Source organism: Dothidotthia symphoricarpi, assembly GCF_010015815.1.
Source record: "Dothidotthia symphoricarpi CBS 119687 unplaced genomic scaffold P153scaffold_7, whole genome shotgun sequence".
In the NCBI taxonomy this organism is placed as follows: domain Eukaryota; kingdom Fungi; phylum Ascomycota; class Dothideomycetes; order Pleosporales; family Dothidotthiaceae; genus Dothidotthia; species Dothidotthia symphoricarpi.
In genome coordinates this window covers 812,208-832,546 of record NW_022985014.1, presented here as the reverse complement: position 1 = coordinate 832,546, position 20,339 = coordinate 812,208, and the positions used below count along the sequence as shown (strand labels likewise).

General features: G+C 49.5%; 9 protein-coding genes across 9 annotated transcripts; 2 read left to right on the top strand and 7 right to left on the bottom strand.

Annotated features, from left to right (window-relative positions):
• Positions 1-174: 174 nt before the first annotated feature.
• Positions 175-1,503, bottom strand: P153DRAFT_269336 (Clavaminate synthase-like protein; the record flags this gene model as incomplete). The annotated part of the gene is made up of 4 exons (XM_033662892.1): positions 175-631; positions 688-961; positions 1,014-1,250; positions 1,305-1,503. Coding segments are annotated over 4 exons (1,167 nt in total), but the record flags the coding sequence as incomplete, so codon positions are not given.
• A 1,609-nt stretch (positions 1,504-3,112) lies between these two features.
• P153DRAFT_355792 (uncharacterized protein) lies at positions 3,113-3,749 on the bottom strand (the record flags this gene model as incomplete). Its single annotated transcript, XM_033666596.1, has 4 exons — positions 3,113-3,374; positions 3,418-3,471; positions 3,583-3,683; positions 3,717-3,749. 4 exons carry the CDS (start codon positions 3,747-3,749, stop codon positions 3,113-3,115), a joined length of 450 nt encoding a protein of 149 aa, XP_033525388.1.
• Positions 3,750-5,352: 1,603 nt separating this feature from the next.
• Positions 5,353-6,164, top strand: P153DRAFT_287049 (NAD(P)-binding protein; the record flags this gene model as incomplete). The annotated part of the gene is made up of 2 exons (XM_033663502.1): positions 5,353-5,808; positions 5,859-6,164. The coding sequence occupies 2 exons, from the start codon at positions 5,353-5,355 to the stop codon at positions 6,162-6,164; spliced, it is 762 nt and encodes a 253-aa protein (XP_033525387.1).
• A 679-nt stretch (positions 6,165-6,843) lies between these two features.
• Positions 6,844-7,618, bottom strand: P153DRAFT_208637 (uncharacterized protein). The gene is made up of 2 exons (XM_033662548.1): positions 7,179-7,618; positions 6,844-7,139 (listed from the first exon to the last, which is right to left on the bottom strand). The coding sequence occupies exons 1-2, from the start codon at positions 7,536-7,538 to the stop codon at positions 7,053-7,055; spliced, it is 447 nt and encodes a 148-aa protein (XP_033525386.1). The 5' UTR covers positions 7,539-7,618; the 3' UTR covers positions 6,844-7,052.
• Positions 7,619-7,864: 246 nt separating this feature from the next.
• P153DRAFT_287748 (GroES-like protein) lies at positions 7,865-9,060 on the bottom strand (the record flags this gene model as incomplete). The annotated part of the gene is made up of 3 exons (XM_033663559.1): positions 7,865-8,393; positions 8,443-8,930; positions 8,986-9,060. The coding sequence occupies 3 exons, from the start codon at positions 9,058-9,060 to the stop codon at positions 7,865-7,867; spliced, it is 1,092 nt and encodes a 363-aa protein (XP_033525385.1).
• A 1,145-nt stretch (positions 9,061-10,205) lies between these two features.
• On the top strand, positions 10,206-11,324 carry P153DRAFT_287799 (sorbitol dehydrogenase; the record flags this gene model as incomplete). Its single annotated transcript, XM_033663562.1, has 2 exons — positions 10,206-10,572; positions 10,624-11,324. 2 exons carry the CDS (start codon positions 10,206-10,208, stop codon positions 11,322-11,324), a joined length of 1,068 nt encoding a protein of 355 aa, XP_033525384.1.
• A 227-nt stretch (positions 11,325-11,551) lies between these two features.
• On the bottom strand, positions 11,552-15,042 carry P153DRAFT_337110 (SPO22-domain-containing protein). The gene is made up of 10 exons (XM_033665731.1): positions 14,977-15,042; positions 14,402-14,922; positions 13,477-14,336; positions 13,100-13,426; positions 12,960-13,051; positions 12,743-12,912; positions 12,558-12,692; positions 12,218-12,512; positions 11,992-12,167; positions 11,552-11,941 (listed from the first exon to the last, which is right to left on the bottom strand). Exons 1-10 carry the CDS (start codon positions 15,035-15,037, stop codon positions 11,627-11,629), a joined length of 2,952 nt encoding a protein of 983 aa, XP_033525383.1. The 5' UTR covers positions 15,038-15,042; the 3' UTR covers positions 11,552-11,626.
• A 189-nt stretch (positions 15,043-15,231) lies between these two features.
• Positions 15,232-17,758, bottom strand: P153DRAFT_365618 (uncharacterized protein). Its single transcript, XM_033667861.1, has 7 exons — positions 17,231-17,758; positions 17,143-17,165; positions 17,036-17,053; positions 16,667-16,979; positions 15,846-16,609; positions 15,599-15,795; positions 15,232-15,551 (listed from the first exon to the last, which is right to left on the bottom strand). Exons 1-7 carry the CDS (start codon positions 17,424-17,426, stop codon positions 15,485-15,487), a joined length of 1,578 nt encoding a protein of 525 aa, XP_033525382.1. The 5' UTR covers positions 17,427-17,758; the 3' UTR covers positions 15,232-15,484.
• A 200-nt stretch (positions 17,759-17,958) lies between these two features.
• P153DRAFT_313198 (uncharacterized protein) lies at positions 17,959-19,510 on the bottom strand. Its single transcript, XM_033664871.1, has 3 exons — positions 19,435-19,510; positions 18,531-19,385; positions 17,959-18,478 (listed from the first exon to the last, which is right to left on the bottom strand). Exons 1-3 carry the CDS (start codon positions 19,435-19,437, stop codon positions 18,200-18,202), a joined length of 1,137 nt encoding a protein of 378 aa, XP_033525381.1. The 5' UTR covers positions 19,438-19,510; the 3' UTR covers positions 17,959-18,199.
• Between the last annotated feature and the right edge of the window lie 829 nt (positions 19,511-20,339).

Here is a 20,339-nt window from a genome sequence, read left to right as displayed (position 1 = left end):
CTTCAGTCCGCCGCAAGATATGATACTGAGACGGATACTCGTGAATACAGAACAGCAATGATATCTTTCGCCCAAACGCCATGCGTGAATGCATCCTACAATTCTCTTCAACAATCATATCAACAATTTCCCTGTACGTTAACAGCCTGTCTCCAATAATATGCAGCTGCAACATTAACCGTGACTCTCACGCCCGCTAATAACGCGCCATGGATCAGTGTCAACAACGGGAAGATTCTGCTGTCTCCCAGGTGTGAAGGGGTCGTCAAAGTTGTTGCGGAAGCGAGCTGGCTTCTCCCAGGCGTTGGCGGGATCCCGAAGAAACATACGCAGCAGGTGGCGAGTGCTGGGCTTTCCATTTGTGCCGCAGTAGGCTTCGCGGGCATGCATGATGCTCAGGTTGTTGATGAACTGAATGTCTCCCTGCTTGCGGTCAAGCTTTGTGCAGAAACGCCTTGCCAGCTCCTCAACTGCTTGTATAGCACGTATATGTTTAGGTGAGACGTTGGGCATTCCAGTGTCGCGGGGAATCAGTGAAGTCCCGAGTAGTGGGGCCTTGACGAATTGGCATATGGGCCTGCCTTTAGAAAAAAGCAGGGTGGGCCCCATCTCGAGGTATGGCTCCCTGTCCCTGTTACTCTGTCAGTAACCGCTTTCTGGCAAACCCGTTCACAGGAACTAACTCACTTCTGTTTCAGCTCGAAGGGCCAGTCCGCCTCCGCCATAGTCTCTAGAACCTCAGGCTCATTTATTAGGAGCTCGTTGTAGATCCTCCAAAAGCTAGCGGCGTACTGCCCGCCGCCAATTCCATCACCACCATCATTCCTAACGTGGAGGGCAATGATATCGCCAGAGAACCGATCGCTGTGGAAGTCCATCGCAGTTGTGATCTTGGAGCCAGCCAGCCCGATGTCCTTGGCCCACACGGGTACAATTTCTTTAGTAGCGTCGCGAACGTGGCCTAAACATATCAACATCACTTCTGTCTTAATTTCGTAGGAAAGCAAACTCACTTAACGTCTGGTTGGCGTAAGAATCCGTTGCTCGTTCTGGACAAATGTATGAACAAACGCCAGCGAACGCAATGACAGCTTCCTCATCGTTAAACTTGGCAGCTTCAAGACCTCGCAAGACAACTACGCCTTGACCCTGGTGGAGCTCCTTGCTGATCAAGGACAATTTGTTCTCGAGCTTCGGATTCTCCAGTTTGAAGGTGTCATGTCGAATCTCGGATCGAGGAATCCCTGAGACTGTATTTCAGTCAGTGGATACATTCTGACAACAGTTGTACGGTTATTACTTACTTTTGACCTTGATAACCGCAGCCCTGATGTCTTGGATCTCGCGTTGGTCGAGCTTGACGACATATTTGACTGGATCGAGTTCGCTTCCTTCCCAGACCATGGAGCCTGTCATAGTGGGGGCGAGCTTGTCTGGGGATGAGAGGGCAGAATAATCGCTCTGCAAACTCTCGCTAGAGGACTTCTGGCTAAGCGTGGTTGCCACTGACATGTCTGTGAATATAGTTTGCTGATCGTTGCTGGTCTTGGTAGGTGCGATTCCTAGTTTATCTGTTCGCAGTGATTGATTGGTGTACAGATGAGAATTTTTGATATAGTAGTTGAGGTAAACCGAGACTGGAGAGCATTGGTGATATTGGACAGAAAGTTGAGGGCAAACGCGAAGGGAGAGCGAGTTGAGCTGTAAGTATTGTATATCATGTCTTGAACTACAGACTGAACGTAAAGGACGTCAGACGTGGCTTAGCACAGTAGGGGATCATAACGTGGGTGTTCCTGGTCCAATGCCCGGTATCAATCATGCGGCGTCGCTCCCACGTCGCCCTGCGAATGGGGTCCAAAAACGTGCAGCATCCGGGATTTGCCACATACCCGGTATCGGTCTTTAGGCGTTCTTCCTTTGCTCCGAATCCTTGATTGGTTGCTTCGTCATCGTCTCCACGAATACCGTACGATTTGGACGTAATACAATGAACATGGGGCTTCTTTTTGAGTGCCTTGTACATTCGTTGATACTACGTAGATCATGAGTGTTACGATTGATGCATGTAAGCTCTTATGTGTTGCATTTGATCGACAAACGTTACGATCGACACCCTGCATCAGCCTCATGGAAGTCCACCGGTCAACACCTTTTCTGTGGAAACCACAGCCGACCATACCATGTGCTGGCAAATACGCCTCCGACCGAAGATTGGGGACGCCACGATGCCCAACAAAATCCTTCTCGTGCGTCGTCACTACCCAGCGAAGGATCAATAAGAAGGCTCGTAAGTACTCGGAGAAAGGCCTTTCCGAGCTGCGAATAAAATCACTCCTCACATCTTACATCCAGAGTGATGTGAGAACCATCCTCTTCATCAACCCCATATCTTACCACATATCATATTAATAGCATTCACCGGAAGCCTATGCGATAAGACTACACTGTCGTACAACTGACCAGCTGACCGGAGAATCACCCCGTATGATTACCACCAAGGATCGATTTCGTCCACCCACTGCCCTGCTTACCTAGCTATGCCGCTACCAAGGACCTTTCGCAGCTAATACTACATTGAACATCCTAGTCAGAGCGGACTGCCGACTTCCAACTCACAAAGCGATCTCAATCCCGTTGGTAAGCTTCAATAGAGGCTTGCGTAGCATCTAGATCACTCGAGACACAGGAAGTCCCACATATAGTCAACTGGCGTCTACCAAGGAAACCTAAGGAGTCACTCGACTGTGTCGTGCGTCGTGGTAATCCCTACTTCAAATCTGATAATGGCTTCTGGGGCTTCACTATTGATCACCTATACCCCAGTTTCAAGGTATTGCAGTGTAACTTCCCAGATTATGTACCATATATGTGACTAAGTCATGGTAAGTTGCGTCGAAATGATGGTTCAACAGGGAACCAATGTGCTAGGTTCTACCTAAGCAAACAAGGGAGTTTGTTAATCCTAGAATATATACTTGTTGCCGATTCGTTGAGTGGCAATTCTGAAGTCTCGAGCCATAGGCGCGGTAAGTGCGGGTCACTCGTTCGTGGCGTTTTACGAGAACGCCATGCCTAGCTATAGTAGCGCCTCACTCCTGTAAGTGAACCCCTAGACGCCAGGCATCTTCCGCCTTATCCGTTGACGAATGTAGAGAGTCGCGTATCGCGGACATTGGTCTCGCATCAGCCTGATTGTGAAGCTGATACCGGTAGGAGAGGCGAAGCTGCACGTCTTTCTTATAGGCAGGTTTTCCCAACCCGGATCCGGTTTATGTTGCATGCGCTCAATCCTTCGCTTGCATGTCGCACGTCGTATTCGAAAGCCATGGTCTGTGCTTGAGCCAACGGTGTGCTTCTGGAGTGGATTGTGGCTGGAAGGAATGTGCGAAAAGCCCGTAAATCCTGTGACCCTACCGATCGACAGTCCGCCTCGAAAACCCATTGCGCGTACTATGATCCTGCTCGTCTCTATATTGTGGTTGCGTATATTCATAGTCAAACAATGGTAGCCCGCGAATTGCCACTGCAATCTCAGCCTTCTTCAACCGTACCATCCAATTGGTTTCACACGGTGCTTACTTTCTTGATTCCCAAAAGTTATCCTGCAGAACGGAGGTGTTTGGCCCAGGCTTGAAAACCGCCTTTTGTTCCACTCTCAAAGCGGCGCTTGGGATTATACACTGGGATATTGGTGAGCCGATCCAATTGCATACCTCGTTCTTCAGATTGAAACCATCTGCAGCCATGTCAAAATACGGAGACTGGTGTGCGGGTATTTTCCCACATCCCCAACTGCCGTGCAGATCTCGAAAGAATATGCACATCATCCAGCGCCGGTTCTGTGAATACGTGCATAAGCATGCCAACCTGTTGATCGTAGTGCGTTAATGTGTGCCGCGTCTGGCGGAAAGAATGACCTAATCAGGAAATAAAATAGGCTAAGTTTCTTGAACCATGTTTGTTTCTCATTGCAGCTAGATCGTGAACAGTGCCCAGGAAAACGTTCAGTTTGGGGAATTGCATGAGTATTCAAAAGTCCGACCTATATTAGGTTGTGGGTGGCGACTACCTTTGTTGGTATGGTTGCCAAATTATCAGTGGTTACATACAGCACGAGTCTTGATGGTTACATTCCACCATTATTCCCCATACCCGGGCCGGCATAGAGCAGAACCGTGAATTGACGCAACCCCCAAGTTGAAGTATCTCATTCTTTTACTTTCAGCTTTGACATCTCGAAAGTACTCACACCGGCAATCGCGAACAGAAATCCCGAGTAGCCACATGCTATGTCCTCGAGTACTGGGCTCAAGATCCAGAAGTTGATAAGCGTCTATAGTGGTGACTTGAGCGCAAGTTACTCCTCTTGTCGCCAAGTTCGTATCAAGACTAAACCAAGGAAATTGTTGATGTAGTAGATTGAACATGTGATTATGACATATAACCTTGTAAGTAAATTCGAACATGGGATTTGGGTCATGAGGTATATTCCAGGCGGGTAATGTCTCTTCCAGAGAAGCGTATAACGAGACGTTGGGTCTCGATACAAGCGTGGTAGTGGACATATTTGTAAAACAAGTGAGCAGGTCATTTTATACTTTATCTTCTAGAGTTTCTTAATGAAGTCTCTCTTCATATCAAAGAGGTCACAGAGTAGAACACGATGTACATTGGGTTGATGAATGAGTCGGTATAAGTCTTTGGCTTGCTATTGCGGGAGCGCCGGCAACCCAGCATGAGATCATGAACTACAATTCAGCACGGTAGCTGTGTTCTGACATTCTACAGCGTCGTTTGTACTGACGAATTGCAGATCTCTCGATTCTCATGATGTTACGACATACAGCAAATTAAGCATCAGCGCAATAACTCGTGCGGTCACCGCCGTTCAAACTTTCAAGTTGAACAATCTGTTGGCAGTGAACTTTTCAGTATAATTGACATATATGCAACGGTATCAGGCGAAAGGTTAGAGATGTGAAGGCGATGTCGAAGTTGAGGTTGAGTTAGAAGCTATGACGCGTTTTCTGTGGTCCAAGCTCAGAGTTTGGTTTGGCAAAAGAGAAACTCGCCTCCAGCAGCTCTTGGTATCCTGGTCGCAGTTATCAAACTTTACGCGGTAGTCTCTGCCGGACCTTGGAGGTAAAGTCAATTTCACTACGGAAGGATCGGGAACAATCCACACGCATGCACGCAGCTTGATCGATGATGCAATAGCTCATCGCTAAAATCGATCGTCGAACGTTACTATATATGGCTGCTCCCCGCTGAGCTGATCCGCATGTAAATCAGAGATTTCGACTATCCCAAGACACCATCTCATAAACAAGCACCTTGATTTATTCCAAAATGGCTCCATCTGGTCTCGCCATTCTCATTGGAGCAGGTCCCAACGCAGGGACTGGAATTGCCCGCATCCTCTCTCACCCTTCTCACGGAAACCTCGCCGTCGCTCTCCTGGCCCGTCGTCCCGAATCCCTCAAATCCGTTATCTCAAAAATCCATGAAGCAAGTCCAGATGCTGTTCTCGAGGCTTTTCCAACAGACACCTCAAAAGCTTCTCTTGAGAAGGCTTTCCGTGACATCAAAGCGCATCAGAGCTTCAAGGACTTGAAGCTGAACATGGCTGTATACAGCATCAAGCATTCTAGCAAGAAGCCATTTTTGGAGGAGACGAGGGAGGACTTTGAGGAGAGTCTGGAAAGTTATGTTGGCGGGGCGTTTACTTTCTCTCAAGAGAGTCTTAAGCGATTCTTCGAGGACCATGGCGAAACACCGTTGGCTGATGGAGGGGAGAAGAAAGGAGTCAGTTCCATTCCCCGTCCCTATATAACTTATAACTCACAAGCAACCAGACTCTCATATTTACCGGCACCCTGGGTGCACTCCGTTGCAGCGCACAGTTCGCAGCCTACGGCGCAGGACGCGCTTCGGTGCGTCAACTCGCCCAAACACTGGCCCGCGAGATGAGCGAGAAGGGCGTACACGTCGTGCACACGATCGCCAATGGCGCCATCGCAGACGATGACAGTGACGAGCAAAAGTTGGGAAAGAAGATGAGTGCCGACGCTGTAGGTGAGACATATCTCTGGCTGCACAACCAGAAACCGTGTCTCTGGACGCATGAGCTAGATATGCGACCAGCGTGTGAAAAGTTTTAGTGAAATGAAGCTGTCGCAATATGCGTAATTGTACAAAATGTATTTCTTTTACGGATACGTCATCTCTTGCGGACTGAATCTGGAAAGAACATTGACATACGTGAAATGTAACAATATGCTTTCATATCCAACGTTACAGACAAGCTAGCATATTATTATGCCATAACGCGTCACTCATCGTGGTATGGGTCGACTTTATAATGATTACTGAGACTATATCTGTTATGCCTAGAATAATTGGCTTTTAGGGACAACTATTCCTATAATGGAGTTGCAGAATCGAAACACCCTCTGCCTCGTCGGATTGAGACGGATTATTGACGCAGTTCGGTTCGGAGGTCTGCTACAGGAGGGGTCGCAGGTATTCGTTGTTGTCGACAAAGTGAAGTCCATGATTTTGTGACGATAGATGTCCACTAGGAAGTATAACAAGTGCCGAGACACTGAGTTATACAACAGAATGCGTGGCATTATGAGTTGCTACTTGTAGCTGTTGTGTAACATGGTGGACGGGCTGAGCAAGATCGAGCACATTGTTCGTATGTCCAAGTGTATGGTGTCGACCTTTGTAGACCCAACCCGCCCAACATCGTCTCGCTTATCGTTGTTGTCTGGAGTGACGAAGAAAAAGTGCCGTAAGTTGCTTGCCCGCTGTTCCTAGACTTCGAACGTCGTGATCATGTAAGGCTTCTTTACACCAACTCATGACTACTCTTTCCCACTGTATGGCGACAGTTGATGTTTTAGAGACGAGTAAGTGCGATTGACCATTTTCGCTTCGTAGCTTGCGTAGTAGGAGTCGATCCCATGTTCCTCCAAGTCGAATCGTCGAATCGTCATCTCTTCTTCACCCCAAATATTTCAGTTTACTTTGATTCTCATTTTGCATCAACCAGCCTCCTCCCCCCTCCCAACCGGTTCGGGTCTAGCAGAAAACACAATCTTATATTTCACTACTTCCACGATCTCCAACTCCTCCTCTTTCCCCTCCCCATCCTCTCTTTCTTCACCAACCTCATTCATATCCACATCCACACCCCTATCCCCAGCTCGCTCCTTCTTCCTAACAACAGCAAACGGCCGTCCCAGCTTCTTGCATTCCCCTGCCATGCGCTGATTCTCGCCCACGTAAAAGTACACGCGCTTCATCCACTTAGTATCGCTCGGGTCATTGAGCAGCGGATTGTACAGTGGGAATACAAGCTTTCCGACGAGCGTAGACTGGTCGGATGACGAAGCGGGCGGAGGTGGGAAGTGGATTGTGCCCTGGAGTTCGAGGAGGGCGAGGCCTGAGGGCGTGTGTAAGAGTGGGGGGAGGGGGTTCTCAACGGCAGTTGAGGTACAGGAGGGGAGGTGGAGGGGAATCGTTGGCATTTTGCGTGGTGTGGTGTGGCGTTGTACTGAGTTGCGAGGATTGAGAGTAGAGATGTATGCGACTGGTGAAGGACGCGACGCGTCGAGGTTTAGTGGGGCAGGGGTAGCGCGTTGAGAATCGTCTGTGCATAGCGGGGAAGTCGGGTTGATTGGTACTCTTTCCTCAAGAAGAAAGTGTTTTTGAGTCGGGACAACAAGCATGATTTAGTCAAAGAACAATTTTGAACGAAAGGAACGCATAGTTTCAATGTATCATGTCATTGATCATGTCTGTCTATCATAATAGTTGTGTTCTTTTGAAAACATTAGGCATTTTTCCAACCCATTCACGCCCTCTTTCCAAAAATCTCATCGTATCCAATCAATGTCAGCCTGAAGCGCACATTGTCGTTATTCGCCACACGCTCAACAGCTTCCTTGCAACCCGCCTCGCTGATCTTGATCGTCTCAACCCAGCTCTTGATGTTTTGCTTCGATGCCAATTCGAACATCTCAATCATCTCAGGCCTGTTGCCAAGATGCGACGCGCCCAAGTAGCAACCGTTGGGCACGAAAACCTTTGCGTCCATCGAAGGGAGAGGCTTGTCGGGCAAGCCAACCATGTGGAATGTTCCGTTGACCTTGAGAATTGAGAAATACTCAGAAAGGTCGAATTGATCTGTCGCATCCGCGCAGCAAATGGCAATGTCCATGGTGAACTTGTATGGATCGGCCCAACCCTTCTCCTTGGTCTCGATGAATTCCTTCGCGCCAAGCTTCAGTGCCTGTTCCTTCTTGCTAGGGGAGTGGGAGACGACGTAAACCTCCGCACCGAGAGCCTTGGCCCAGAGCACAGCGAAGTGACCGAGACCTCCCCTAAGACTTGTTAGCATTCAAGCCTGAACGTTTTTGCCTTGGTACTCACAGTCCAACAACGGCAATCTTCTTGCCAGGTCCAGTTCCCAGTCTCTTAAGAGGAGAGTATGTGGTCAGACCAGCACAAAGCATAGGAGCAGCAATTGCAGTGTCGAGGTTATCCGGGATCTTGAATGTGAAATACTCGTGTGCGCGAATATGGCTGGAGAAACCACCCTGAGAAACTGTGCCGTCAGGGTGCTCAGCACCGTATGTATCGATTTGGTTCGGGCAGTAGTTCTCCTGGTCGGCTTTGCAGTTTCCACATGTCAGGTCGGCTCCAACTTGGGCTCCAATTCCAGCACGGTCGCCGATTTTCAATGAAGTGACCTTGGAGCCAATCTTGACAACCTTGCCAATAACCTCATGTCCTACGCAAAGAGGAAGAGGGATGTCTTCACCCCACCCGCCAGTGATTGTGTGGATGTCAGATGCACACACACCACAGGCGTCAATGGCAAGATCGACATCGTACTCTTCAAACTTCTTCAAAGGCAGCTAGTCGGAGAGTTAGTACAGTTGATCTACCGCTAATACTGCGGATTTGACTTACTTCCTGGCGCTTGAAAGTGCTCCATTTCTTGATGTCGGTGACGGTAAACGCGTCAGTCGTCTCTGGATAAGGCATTATGGCGGTTGTGAAAGCTGATTTAGGGTGTAGAGTTGCGTTGAGAAAGGCGTGATGACGAGAAAAAAGCTATTGAGGGGCAGGTGCGCGTATTTGAAGCCTTTCACCATCGCGCGTTCCATGATACGCCTCGCCGTATTCCCAGAAGTGAGGTCATGCAAGATCTCAAATCAGAAGCTTTCCGCGGTCTCGTCTCGAGCATCATGTCTGATTGGGCCATTTCGGCCGCCAGCTGTGTGTTGGCGCATGGCATCTTTTTCTATCGTCACCAACGCGTCAACAACAGTGACATCAATGTGATCGACCATCGTATTGCTGGAGCTTCATCGAATCGGAGCCATCGGAAATCTACAAATGCGCTACCGCTCAGCAGCCACTTCTAGACTCGAGAACCGTCGGAGGGGTGGAGACGTCTTGAGTGACATCGCAAACCTTCAACGTAGAGTTTCCAGAAATGTTCCGCCGTATCCGCCAATGACGTACCTGTCGCGATTTGCTACAGTCCCGATCATTTTTCCGAACTACTCATCATCAAACTCCATCGTCGTCTTTCCACATCTCTTTCTTAGCCGTTTATGTGTCTCGACAAGGAAAAGCCTTGGACAGACCTTTCGAGATGTCGGAGCCGAGCTCGTTACGAATTCGATGTCCCTGACGCAACGGACATCACCGGCGCCTACCGTCCAGCGGCTATTGGCGCGTTACCCTACCATGCGCTGCTACGTCGTATACGATCCCGGAGGACTCTGGTGATAGAGGAGTCCTGAGATTAAAGACATGAGTGTGTTACCCCGCGATTCGACTGCGGGGTGATCGAACTGGGGATTACCGGATCGGGTATGCCGTTGCTTAGCGCGTTCAGCGCACGCGTAACAACGAATCGCATGTCGAGAATGTCGAATGCACATGGACATAAGAGCGATGAGGGGTTCGGATGCTGGAAATACAAGCTTGCAGTGTCAGGTAGAGAGTGACTTATGACAACTGTGGGCGCCAGTTTAAAAGAGTCGGAGTCCTCCTCCCTGGCGTCATCTTGATCGCAGCTGTACTTCTCACTATCCAGCTGCGCAACAGCAGCTTCGGTTTCCGTAAAGTGAGCATATGTAATCTTGAAGCCTACAGAGATGGCACCAAGCACACAAACCATGAATGCCGTCCGGTTTCACGGCCAACACGACCTACGCTACGAAAAGATACCCGTTCCAGAAGTTAAGCCTGGCCAAGTGAAAATTCGACCAGCTTTCGTCGGAATCTGCGGATCAGATTTGCACGAGTATCTCGGTGGTCCAGGTCTCTGTCCTACAACACCCCATCCCATAACCGGCGAGAGTGTCCCAGTGACCTTCGGCCACGAGTTCAGCGGCATAGTCGAGGAAGTAGGCGAAGGAGTAGCGGAGTACAAGACCGGCGACCGTGTCGTAGTCCAGCCTATCATATACGACGGTACATGCGGCGCATGTGAAGAAGGACTGCAGAACTGCTGTTGGAGTAACGGATTCGTAGGATTGAGCGGTGCGCAAAATCTCCCTCTTCTTTCAAACGCACACCGACTGACATTGCTAGGCTGGGGCGGCGGTCTGGCCGACCATATCGTCCTCCCAACATCAACATTGTACCACCTCCCAGACAACGTTCCACTCGAGATAGGTGCGCTCGTCGAGCCTCTCGCTGTCGGCTGGCACGCCGTGAAGTTGAGCCCCTACAAACCCGGCAACGCAGTGCTGATCCTCGGTGGCGGTCCGATTGGCATATCTACCATTTTGGCCCTCAAAGCAAAGGGTTGCGAGAAGATCATTGTCTCCGAGGTCTCGCGTCGACGTCAAGAGTTCGCTAAGAAGTTTGGCGCAGACTACATCATCAACCCCCTGACCGAAGACCTCGTAGCCCGGTGCCGTGAGCTCACAGACGGTCGTGGTGTGCATATCGTCTTCGACTGCGCAGGTGTGCAAGCAGCATTGGATCAGGCAGTGCACGCCACGCGTGCGCGGGGATGTATCGTGAACATCGCGATTTGGGAGAAGCCGTGTACAATCACGCCCAATGATTTCAATTTCAAGGAGCGGACATATATAGGCGTAGCGACGTATGAGGTAGGGGATTTCCAGGAGGTCATTGATGCGTTGGCCGCGGGGAGTATGGAGCCAAGCTCTATGATTACACAGCGGATTAAGCTGACCGAAGTTGAAGAGAAGGGATTCAAGGCACTGATTAATGATAAGGACAACCAGGTCAAGATCCTGGTTGAAGTTGGGGGTGGAGATTGAGGTGCAAATCCTATCTTCGGCACTCGGAAACTATGTTCTTATGGTTCTGTGTCTCAGAGTACCCTGATGTCGGATTAGCGTAATTGGGTACATGTACGATGGTAGATCTCTCGATGATCATATGTGGATCCATCAATTGATGCAGCAATTTGAAGCTAGATGGTTACTTTCTTGTCATGTCCTTCATGGAACATGTTTGACCATATTTTCACACAAGGCTTGCACACTTTAAACGTCGAACACAACATGCTTCTAAATCTTTTGATGCTCGATGTATCGCAAGCACGTTACAACTTGCGTCATTATGAGTTCCAATTCAAGCATGCGTACTTCTCCATCAGCAGATCTCTTAACGCTCCATTGTCTTCAAGCCATTGCGCAGCTCTAAATGAGTGTTCTGCCCACGTCTTTGAACTCTGATCATTTTCTTGCATATAGTAGTCAATGGCACGATTATAAGTCGTTGTTGCTAGCCACTCGAGTTCGGTAGAAGGGTATCGGTCAGTATTCTTGGACTCATCGTCAGTCGATTCCACATCATCGTGCTCGTGTTTGGAAGGGCTTGATGATGGCGGGGGAGTGTCCAGCATGAGAGACGTAGTGATATGGTAAGATGTCTGGGTACGCTTAACAATATTCGCGAAGGGAGGGGTTCAAAAGAACTTACTCCCTGGTTCGCCGCTGCGATGTCAATAGCCTTCTCAACACAACCAAGACTGAGCTTCTCGTCGAAAGTAAGCGCAATGTTGAACAGGCAGCGTATCCAGCGCGCGAGCTTGGTGATGTCTTTGCCAGGCTGACGCCAGGTGAGATCGATAATCTTCCGTAGCACTGATAAAATTCCTGCGCTTATGATCAGCATTTTTGTAAGCTCTCGACCTTGCCAAACTTACTACTCCGGTACTTCTCCTCCAAACTCACTGTGACCATACTAGAGTGAATCACGAGTACAAGATCTGCGAGTGTTTCGTAGTGATCTGGGCTTTTGTACTTCCAGCATTGATCGAAAAGGTCGTCAAGCTCATCCCATTTCTCAAGCTTCAGTACCGCTTCCAGTTCCAACTTAACGATCTGAAAATGCTTCAAGATTATGTCCGACTGAGCAGATCCGCCAAGCTTGTCCATCCCTTCAGCTGCCGAACGACGAAATTCTTGACTGTGTTTGCGAGCCTCTAGATAGAATTGAAGCTGAAAGAGTCAGCTATTGCATGCAGCAGAATGCTCACTACTTACGCAGTTCTGTACATTGTCCTCTGCTCGGGCCATTGTGGTATAGCTACAAGTAGCAAGAAACTCGCAGAACACTAGCCTGAGAGAAACATCACTCCCAGTATCTGACTTTTCTTGTTCATTCAAGAGCTTGATGAACTGCCGGATTGTCAGATTAGAACGAAACCAGATATGATGAACTGTTTTACCTCTGTGCAAACAGTCAACAACCTGACCAGCATACTGGGTTGCATCTCTGCACAGTGCCTGAGTGAGAGATTGTAAGCGTTCTTGGAAAACCACTCAAATTCCTGCGTTGTAAACAGTTGTTGGTCAGGAGTACTTGGTCTTCTCCGAGATGCTCTAGCTTGTGAACATGCTAGCTATTGTTAGTACAGTGGTTTTGCAAGACGCATTATTTCTCACATCCTTCGAACACGGTACATAGCTGTCCCATGATATCAGAATCGATATTGCCATCTTTGACCAGTTCTGATTGAAGAAGCCTTGCAGTGCTCCTACTCGTGTTCAGTATGGGTGGTAGAAGAACTGAGAGGAGAACTTACCGCAAGAGCGCAGGTAGATGAATACCCGCGGGCGCACTGTAGTCGTACTTGTCGAGGACACGTTCTAGTGCAATTATGGCCTGCCGCTTATCGCCAGCATTCTGCGCCTCCATCACGCAAGCATATAGTAGAGTTGCATCTTTTGATGAGTTCCGGCATATGACGTCCAAGCACTCTCCAGCCAAGTCTGTGTCATTGCTCTGAATGCCCAATTTGTACATCAAGTATCGTGTCACAGGCTCATCTTTTCCGGTACTAGGCATCTTCGAGTATGCCTCCCGAGCAGCGGCAAAGTCCAGCCGTGCTAGAGCACACTGAATAATCTTCCTGCGTTCGGTCAGAATCGAATTGTTCTATCAAGTCAAACTCCACCGTACCTTGTGATTTTCGACTTGTTTTGTGCTCCAGCTTTGTCGAAAAGCATGTGAAGGCAGATGCGACACCACGCTTCAGCCACGCCGTATTGTTCCTGGCTATGTGTCCCCTCGACCTGCTTCCATAGCAATGTTTGTGCGGCATGAGTGGCTGGTGCTGAAAGGGATGTCTTCGAATTTTGCAAAACCCTATCGAACAACCGCTGCAATTGCTCGAGTGTGTTCTCGGCAAATGTATTGGTGGTCCCTAGCCAGACACGCGTGATAACGGCTTTCTCAACCCAGGCCTGATTTTCTTCCCTGAAGAGACGTATGTCAACAAGATCGTCAAGTGCTTGACAGGCGGAAATGATGCTGTGATCTTTTAGTTTGTGTATGTGATGCATAATCGTTCTGAAGTTTGTGTCGTTGAGGACCACCGAACGCATCATACGAAGAAGCACATTATAGAACTCGGTTGTGTCGAAAGTCTCGGCTGCAGACAAAAGCTCAATCTTTAGCAGCGGAACGACCATCTTGTCGCCGTATTCAGTCTCCATGAGTCCTACCATATGCCACGCTTTGTCTTGCGCCTCAGGCGTCTTGAGTTTCATGTGTGCATGTACGAGACTCTGCATCGTACTAAGTCGCAGCTCACCAGCTTCTGGACTGAGCATTTCCAGATCCTGTTCTCCGAGCACATCGTAAGCGCGTTCGAGCCAGCGAACGGCGAGTTCGTAATTCCGCTTTGTCAGGGCGCCCTTGCCAATCTCGTAGAGCAGGTCTGCGAGATTTTCAGCGGTGGTGGGAGTGAGGACGCGAACGAGCTGTTGGCATTTTACGAACATATGCTCTGCAGTATCCATACGGTCTTGACGCCAGGCCTGTATATGCACACGTCAGCACACGAAGCTGCTCGTTCTGAATCTAGTGTACTGAAAGGACTTACCAAAGTCGTTCGTACAGCATAGTATTCGACCCGCGATCGTTCCGCAAGCTCTGTCTCCTCATTGCTCACCACATCATTATTCGCGTGGCTCAGGACTTCCTGATACTCTGCAGCCCTCTCGAGGACCTTCGTCGCATTTTCCAGCTCATTACCGTCGATGCATACTCTTGCCGCTTTCAGTGCAACCTTCATAAGCCGAATGCATGTCTTCCGTTGAAGAGTCTTGGTCGCCTGTTTACCTGCCGAATCGAGAAGCAGGAACGCAAACACGCGTACAAGGCAAAGAACACGACTCTTGCGGGCTCCTTCTTCGTTCCCTTTACCATCTAGGGTTGACTCATCACGTCGCAGGCGGGTGGAGAGGTTCCATAGCTCGCCACCTAGCTTGTCGAGATTCTCTTGCTTCGTTGTCGCCGTCGATAAAGCTGGGAGTAACAGCACTCGTATATGGGTCTGGAGGTCAATGATAAGCGATGTATCACAGAGGTTGCCGAGCCGATCGGCGAGTAGTGAGGCGAAGGCTGCGAAATGTGAGTGTCAAGCGTTGAGATGCGGATTGGAGAGCGGTCACTCACTAAGCACCGACTTTAGCTTCTTTTCGCGTTCTGATCTTGCTGTAGGTTGCGTCGGTGCCATGTTGCAAACGTCTGGAAGTATGTGAGTGGTGAAGAGAGGAAGCGCATTGCGCGTGAGATTGTGGGTCGCGACTTCCGTATCAGGTGCCAGCGCTGGACGCCAGCTGCAAGCTGAACGTGCAAAGCTACAGGCAAATACTTTCAAGCGTCTAAGCGGTATTTACTGAGTGTAAGTGCTTGAACGATAGCAAAAAAGGCGATTAAATATTGAAACTAGGTAGATACCAATGTAGATGATACTCACCGAAGACCTGCGTCCTCATGATATTATAGACACAGCTAACGGCTGCTACTGCATCAAAAAGACCCAGATAAGTCCACACTCACCTGAAATACATGCTAGGATAAAGAGTACAAAAACATAACATTACCGAACCCAATCAAGCACTGCCGTCTCGCAAGATATTCATACAAGACCACCATGCAATTTTCATACACCACTAATATTTTAACATGGCAACGAACCAGATGTTGCCTCTGTGATGGGAAGGAAATTGCCCACAATCAGCGCCGGGCTAAAGCAGTCAGCATATACCGATCCGCGACTACTCGATCGACTCACATATTGTTAGCATCTCTCTTAACAGTGAAGGAAAAACAGCACCGAATCTCAGGATCCTTCGAATTTGGATCTGGGTTCTTCAACGAACAACTGGTAAGGATAGCTTTCTGAGTGTGATCGAATGCAATGGCGCCAAACTTCTCCCAGTAGGACACCAATGACGGCTCAGCGATAATTTCATGCAAAGCAATATTACCCTATGCTGTGAGTTAGTTATGATATCAATTCGGCGAGGCCTGCTGCTTACGTCTCGGAGCTTCGACATTGGTACGTGGATGAGGCTTGCCATCTCTTTGTTCCCTCTGTATATCTCGCCAGTTCTCCGCCAGCAGCAAGCAGGTATGGCCATGCTCGCGAACACACGATCGTATTCCATCAAACTCTTGTCAAACCACATCTCAATGCGCACCAGATCCATGTCGGTCGAATTGTTGATGCGCTCACGAAACTTAGGTCGAAATCTGTCGAGCTGGCGTAATATTCGCACACGAGACACTTGTTGTAGGTTCTGTTCCATGTACTGATTCAATCGTGCGTAACCCTTGACATAGTTAAACGGCCTCAACAACCCCGCATCCATCTTAGCTCTAAGAAGCTTGTTCATTCGTTCTTCAGGGCTATCCGAGCCAGCAGGATCAGCAGCGGTCAAAAGATATCTCTCCCGAGCCTTATCCATAGGAAAGCCACTGGACCGCCGTTGCTTAGGGTTTCCGGTAGCGGGTTGAGCAGGTGGAGGTAGTAATTGAGCGTTTCGAGACGCATTTGGGTTGAAGGTAGAATTATTGGTTAGGGTGCCCATGGGATTCATCAGAGAAGCATCGGAGAACAGAGCTTGAAAGTCTCCACCTCCGTAGAACGAGCCGTCGTCCATAAGGCTGTTATTGAGAAAGTCGTTGAGCAAATTGTACTCATTACTGACTTCGGATGCGTTGAAGTTATACGAGGGATGAAGTTGGTGCATATCCTGAAAGTTATTTTGGGAGGGGGAGACCAGATCACCATAATTTAAGACTTCAAAATCATTCAGCGAGAAACTTGACCCTGAAGCTGGATTCATGTGTAACTTACAGGACTGATTTCCAGGGGTAAGGGAAGACAGCTGTGGCGTTGATGCGGGTTCAGATTGGGCTATCGATGCCGTGCGGGCACCGCTATCAGGAAGTAGGGGAGGCGGTGCAAGTTGTAGCCCTACATCCGGAGCGCTAACCTGCTGAGAGAGAATGGTTGAGTCGGCATCGGAGACGGTGACTCCATTCTCTGGGGTTTCGCTCTGCTCTTCGGCCTGTTCTGGGTCTGTCTTGGCTTTTTTGACACCCTCGCGAGGCTCGTCGTGGCAGAGATGCCCGATGTTTCTCTTGATACATCGTGTACACGGCCGCTCCTGCAGAGTGTGATGATCAGCTTTTGGAAATAGAACAGGGTTTCCAGTGCACCTACGAGATCACAAGTCATATGCTAAGGATAACGATGTTAGCGGGCATTGTGGAATGTCTTGGAAGCAAAGGGACCATGTATTGGATGCCAGGGAGACGGCTGCGGCTCACCGAACGTCTGCAGTATATGCACGCTATGTCGTGGCGTCCAAGTCAGCAGGGTCAAGGCAACCAAAGTAGTACGACATATGATTCTTACCATGATTGACCTTTCTGCGCTTCTTTGAAGTTTTCGTTGGCGTTCCAGAACTTAATGAGGAAGAAGCTTTGTCCTTAGATGGTGAGCTGTTTTTGGCAACACTTGATTTGAAGACGTCTTTCCCCCCATCCATTCCTCGGGAGTTCGTCATGTCAGACGACGTAGCTCCATTGGACCTGCGCGCAGCTTCCGTCATCAAGCGTAATGATGTAGGCAGGTTTCAATGCTGGTCGTTCTTCTCGCAACCTCGACGTGTTCTACGACTTGGTTTGTGCCACGCGTCGGGGCGCCGAGAAGAAGCAAACAACTTTGGCAGTGGTTAGGGCACGTTCCCCAGTGATACAACGAAGCATGCACTGGAGTAAAAATGGGGCAGTTGAGGTGTTGTTCCGGCAGCGCGCTGACGATCAGTGAGGTCGCGTGTGTTACCGACCCGAGGGAGAAACCGGAAAGGCGGGGATGTCGTAATCAGCTTGTCTTGGCATAAAGTTGACAGCTGCGGCGCGTGGCCCGCACACTATGTCTTCACTCTTCAGCGCTCACTAGGATAACCATGGGGTAGGCAACATGGTGTTCGCATAACGTCGAACTGCGCTGCTGCAAGACACGTGAGAGTTGCATATCCTGCACAGCCAATCATGGCTTCCAAATGCTGCACTACAGCTGACCACAGTGTCGGGTCTCTCAGTGCTAAATTGGGTACAGCAAGGAGATAAGCCTCAAAAGTTGCCTTTCCATCGCGTGTCAACCTTCAATTTCAGTCAAGCTATTTGTACTTTGCCTCGTACAGCCCATGCAGCGGACCATCCCTGTCGCACAGGTCTTGCTACAGAGTATTGAATATCCCACCAACTCCTTAAAAGTATCGTAGACAGACCCAGTTTATCCACGTTGTACGCTAAGCCATGCAAGACTACCAGAAAACTTGAAAAATCCTCAACGCCAGCTGAGTCTACAGGCCCATTTAGCTCAGAACGCAGCGTACTGCTGTGCGCTGGCGTGCCTGAATAGGATGTTGTCCAAAGCTGCCTGCGTGTCCTTCATAGCTTCATCGACGCCCTTGACCTGCGCATGATTACTCTGCATATTCTCAAGACTGCGCCGGAGTTGCTCGAGAACTGGGGCGAACTCAGAGTCAGGCGCATCGAGCAAGAAGGTGTCTACTGGAGATGACCGCTTCAGACCAATTTCGTCAGGACCATCACTATCAATTACAGTATCATCCGATTTTTGGAGTAGAGGATGCAGCTACCGTAAGTCAGCCGCCCGTCCACGCGTATTATGAATGGAAATAGCTTACCCGTCCATGCTTCTCCTGGTGTTTCCACTCTGCCTTCCACTTCCTTGCGTTCGTCTTCAGTTCCTCCAGGCTCTCCTCGTCCTTCTTCAGTAAATGCTCGGCCACCTTGACCTGCTCGCTGAGGAGCTGCTTTGCGTGCCGGGCGGTGGTGACTTCTCGAAAGACCTGCGCGTTTCGCTCTGTGAGCTTGTCGATGTTGAAATGTATATCTTTAGCCTGAGGTGGTATTCGCGAATTTGACAGCTCACGTGCCAACTTTTGTACGAGAGGATTTAGAATGTTGTGTGCCGCAATAACTCTGCGCTCGTCCCGCTGCGTGTTCGCAATGTCCTTTTTCGCATCGCGAATCACAGCGACGATCTGCTCCAAGACTTGCGTAGAGACCTGCGGCCACGAGTCTATCTGCTCTTGGGGTATCCTTTTTGTCTTCACCTCCAGTTGCACGTACTTCTTGCGCGGCTCTGACTGCTCTTCGGCAATGACATTCTGTTCAGCGTCTACCTTACGCTTCCGCGGTCGCAATGGCTGCGCATTGTCTGCTCTCGAAAGCTCGTCATCGTCCCCGTCAACGTCCACTGCTATTGAAAGTTCATCTTCGGAGTCTCCCTGCGAAGGTTGCTTCTTTGTCCTCTTGCCCTTTGGCTTTGTTGTTTGTTTGGTCGCAGTCCGGCCCACTCTCGAGAGTTCATCCACGTCCTCGTCCTCAGCCTGTCCAGATATTGCCTGCTTTCGCGAGGTCCTGCCCTTCTTAGCTGCGGGCTTTGCGACTCGCTTGGTCGCTGTGACAGATGTGCGGCTTCCAGGAGGCCTGCCCCGTCGCTTCTTCGTATTGTTGTCGTTTGATCGCGTCGGTGCCTTCAAAGAATTAGCAGGAATGGATCGCTGAGTGAGATTTGTAACTTACCATGACGTCGTGGTTGAGTCGCGTGTCGCGTCGTGTCGCGTTTGTTGATTGCGAAGCTTGGCGAACAACGTCTTCACGTGTCAATGATTTCACACGTTAGACCTTTTGGTTGTACAATCTTGATACAGGACAAGTTTTCATAATGAATGTTTTGTTCATGGCACTTTCCGAACGACCGTTCATAAGCTCGCATGTCGGGTGAATATACATCATGCTGGACACGATATGTTCCTATCCAGACCTCATAACTTGCATCTGTGGCGATTAAAGTGCGTCGCCATCAATTTCAAGCGCTGTAATATAAAAGCCATATACTTCGCGTGGTCCTTTACTACATCGGTAATTGTGACCTCTTATGCGTATCATAAAATCACCATGGGGAATTCCACACAAACCCACAAGGCTGTCTTTTCACGAGGTCAATGCCAGCATATGAAAATCACGCTATGCTCATCGCTGAGAAGAGCTGGGAAAGACAAACAAGGCCGCAGACGCCGAAAAAAGGGGGTGTTTCAGGACGAAAAAGAAAGCGCGATACATTGTTGCTGATCAGGCGGAGCGACGCTGTACCATAGTCATTAATCTACCGATTCAAGTTATGCCTGCGTAGAACGTGAACGACACGACATTGAGGGAAGAGTCAGGGACGCCCGGTGGTCAAACACGGGCTTGATAGATCCGGGAAATGATCCAGAAGGCTTGGTATGGTAATTGCAGCGGGAACCAGCTTGATGCTTGTGGGGGTGCAGGAAGATTGCCGCATCGTAACGTCCATTGCGATCGCGTTGTGAATGCCGCGGATGTGTTGCTTTGCGTGAAAGGTGCATGCGGTAAAGTGTGCAGTGAGGAGCGTTGAGGCCTCGAGGATACGCTACTGGTCGATAATGCGCGCCTTGGCTCCGATT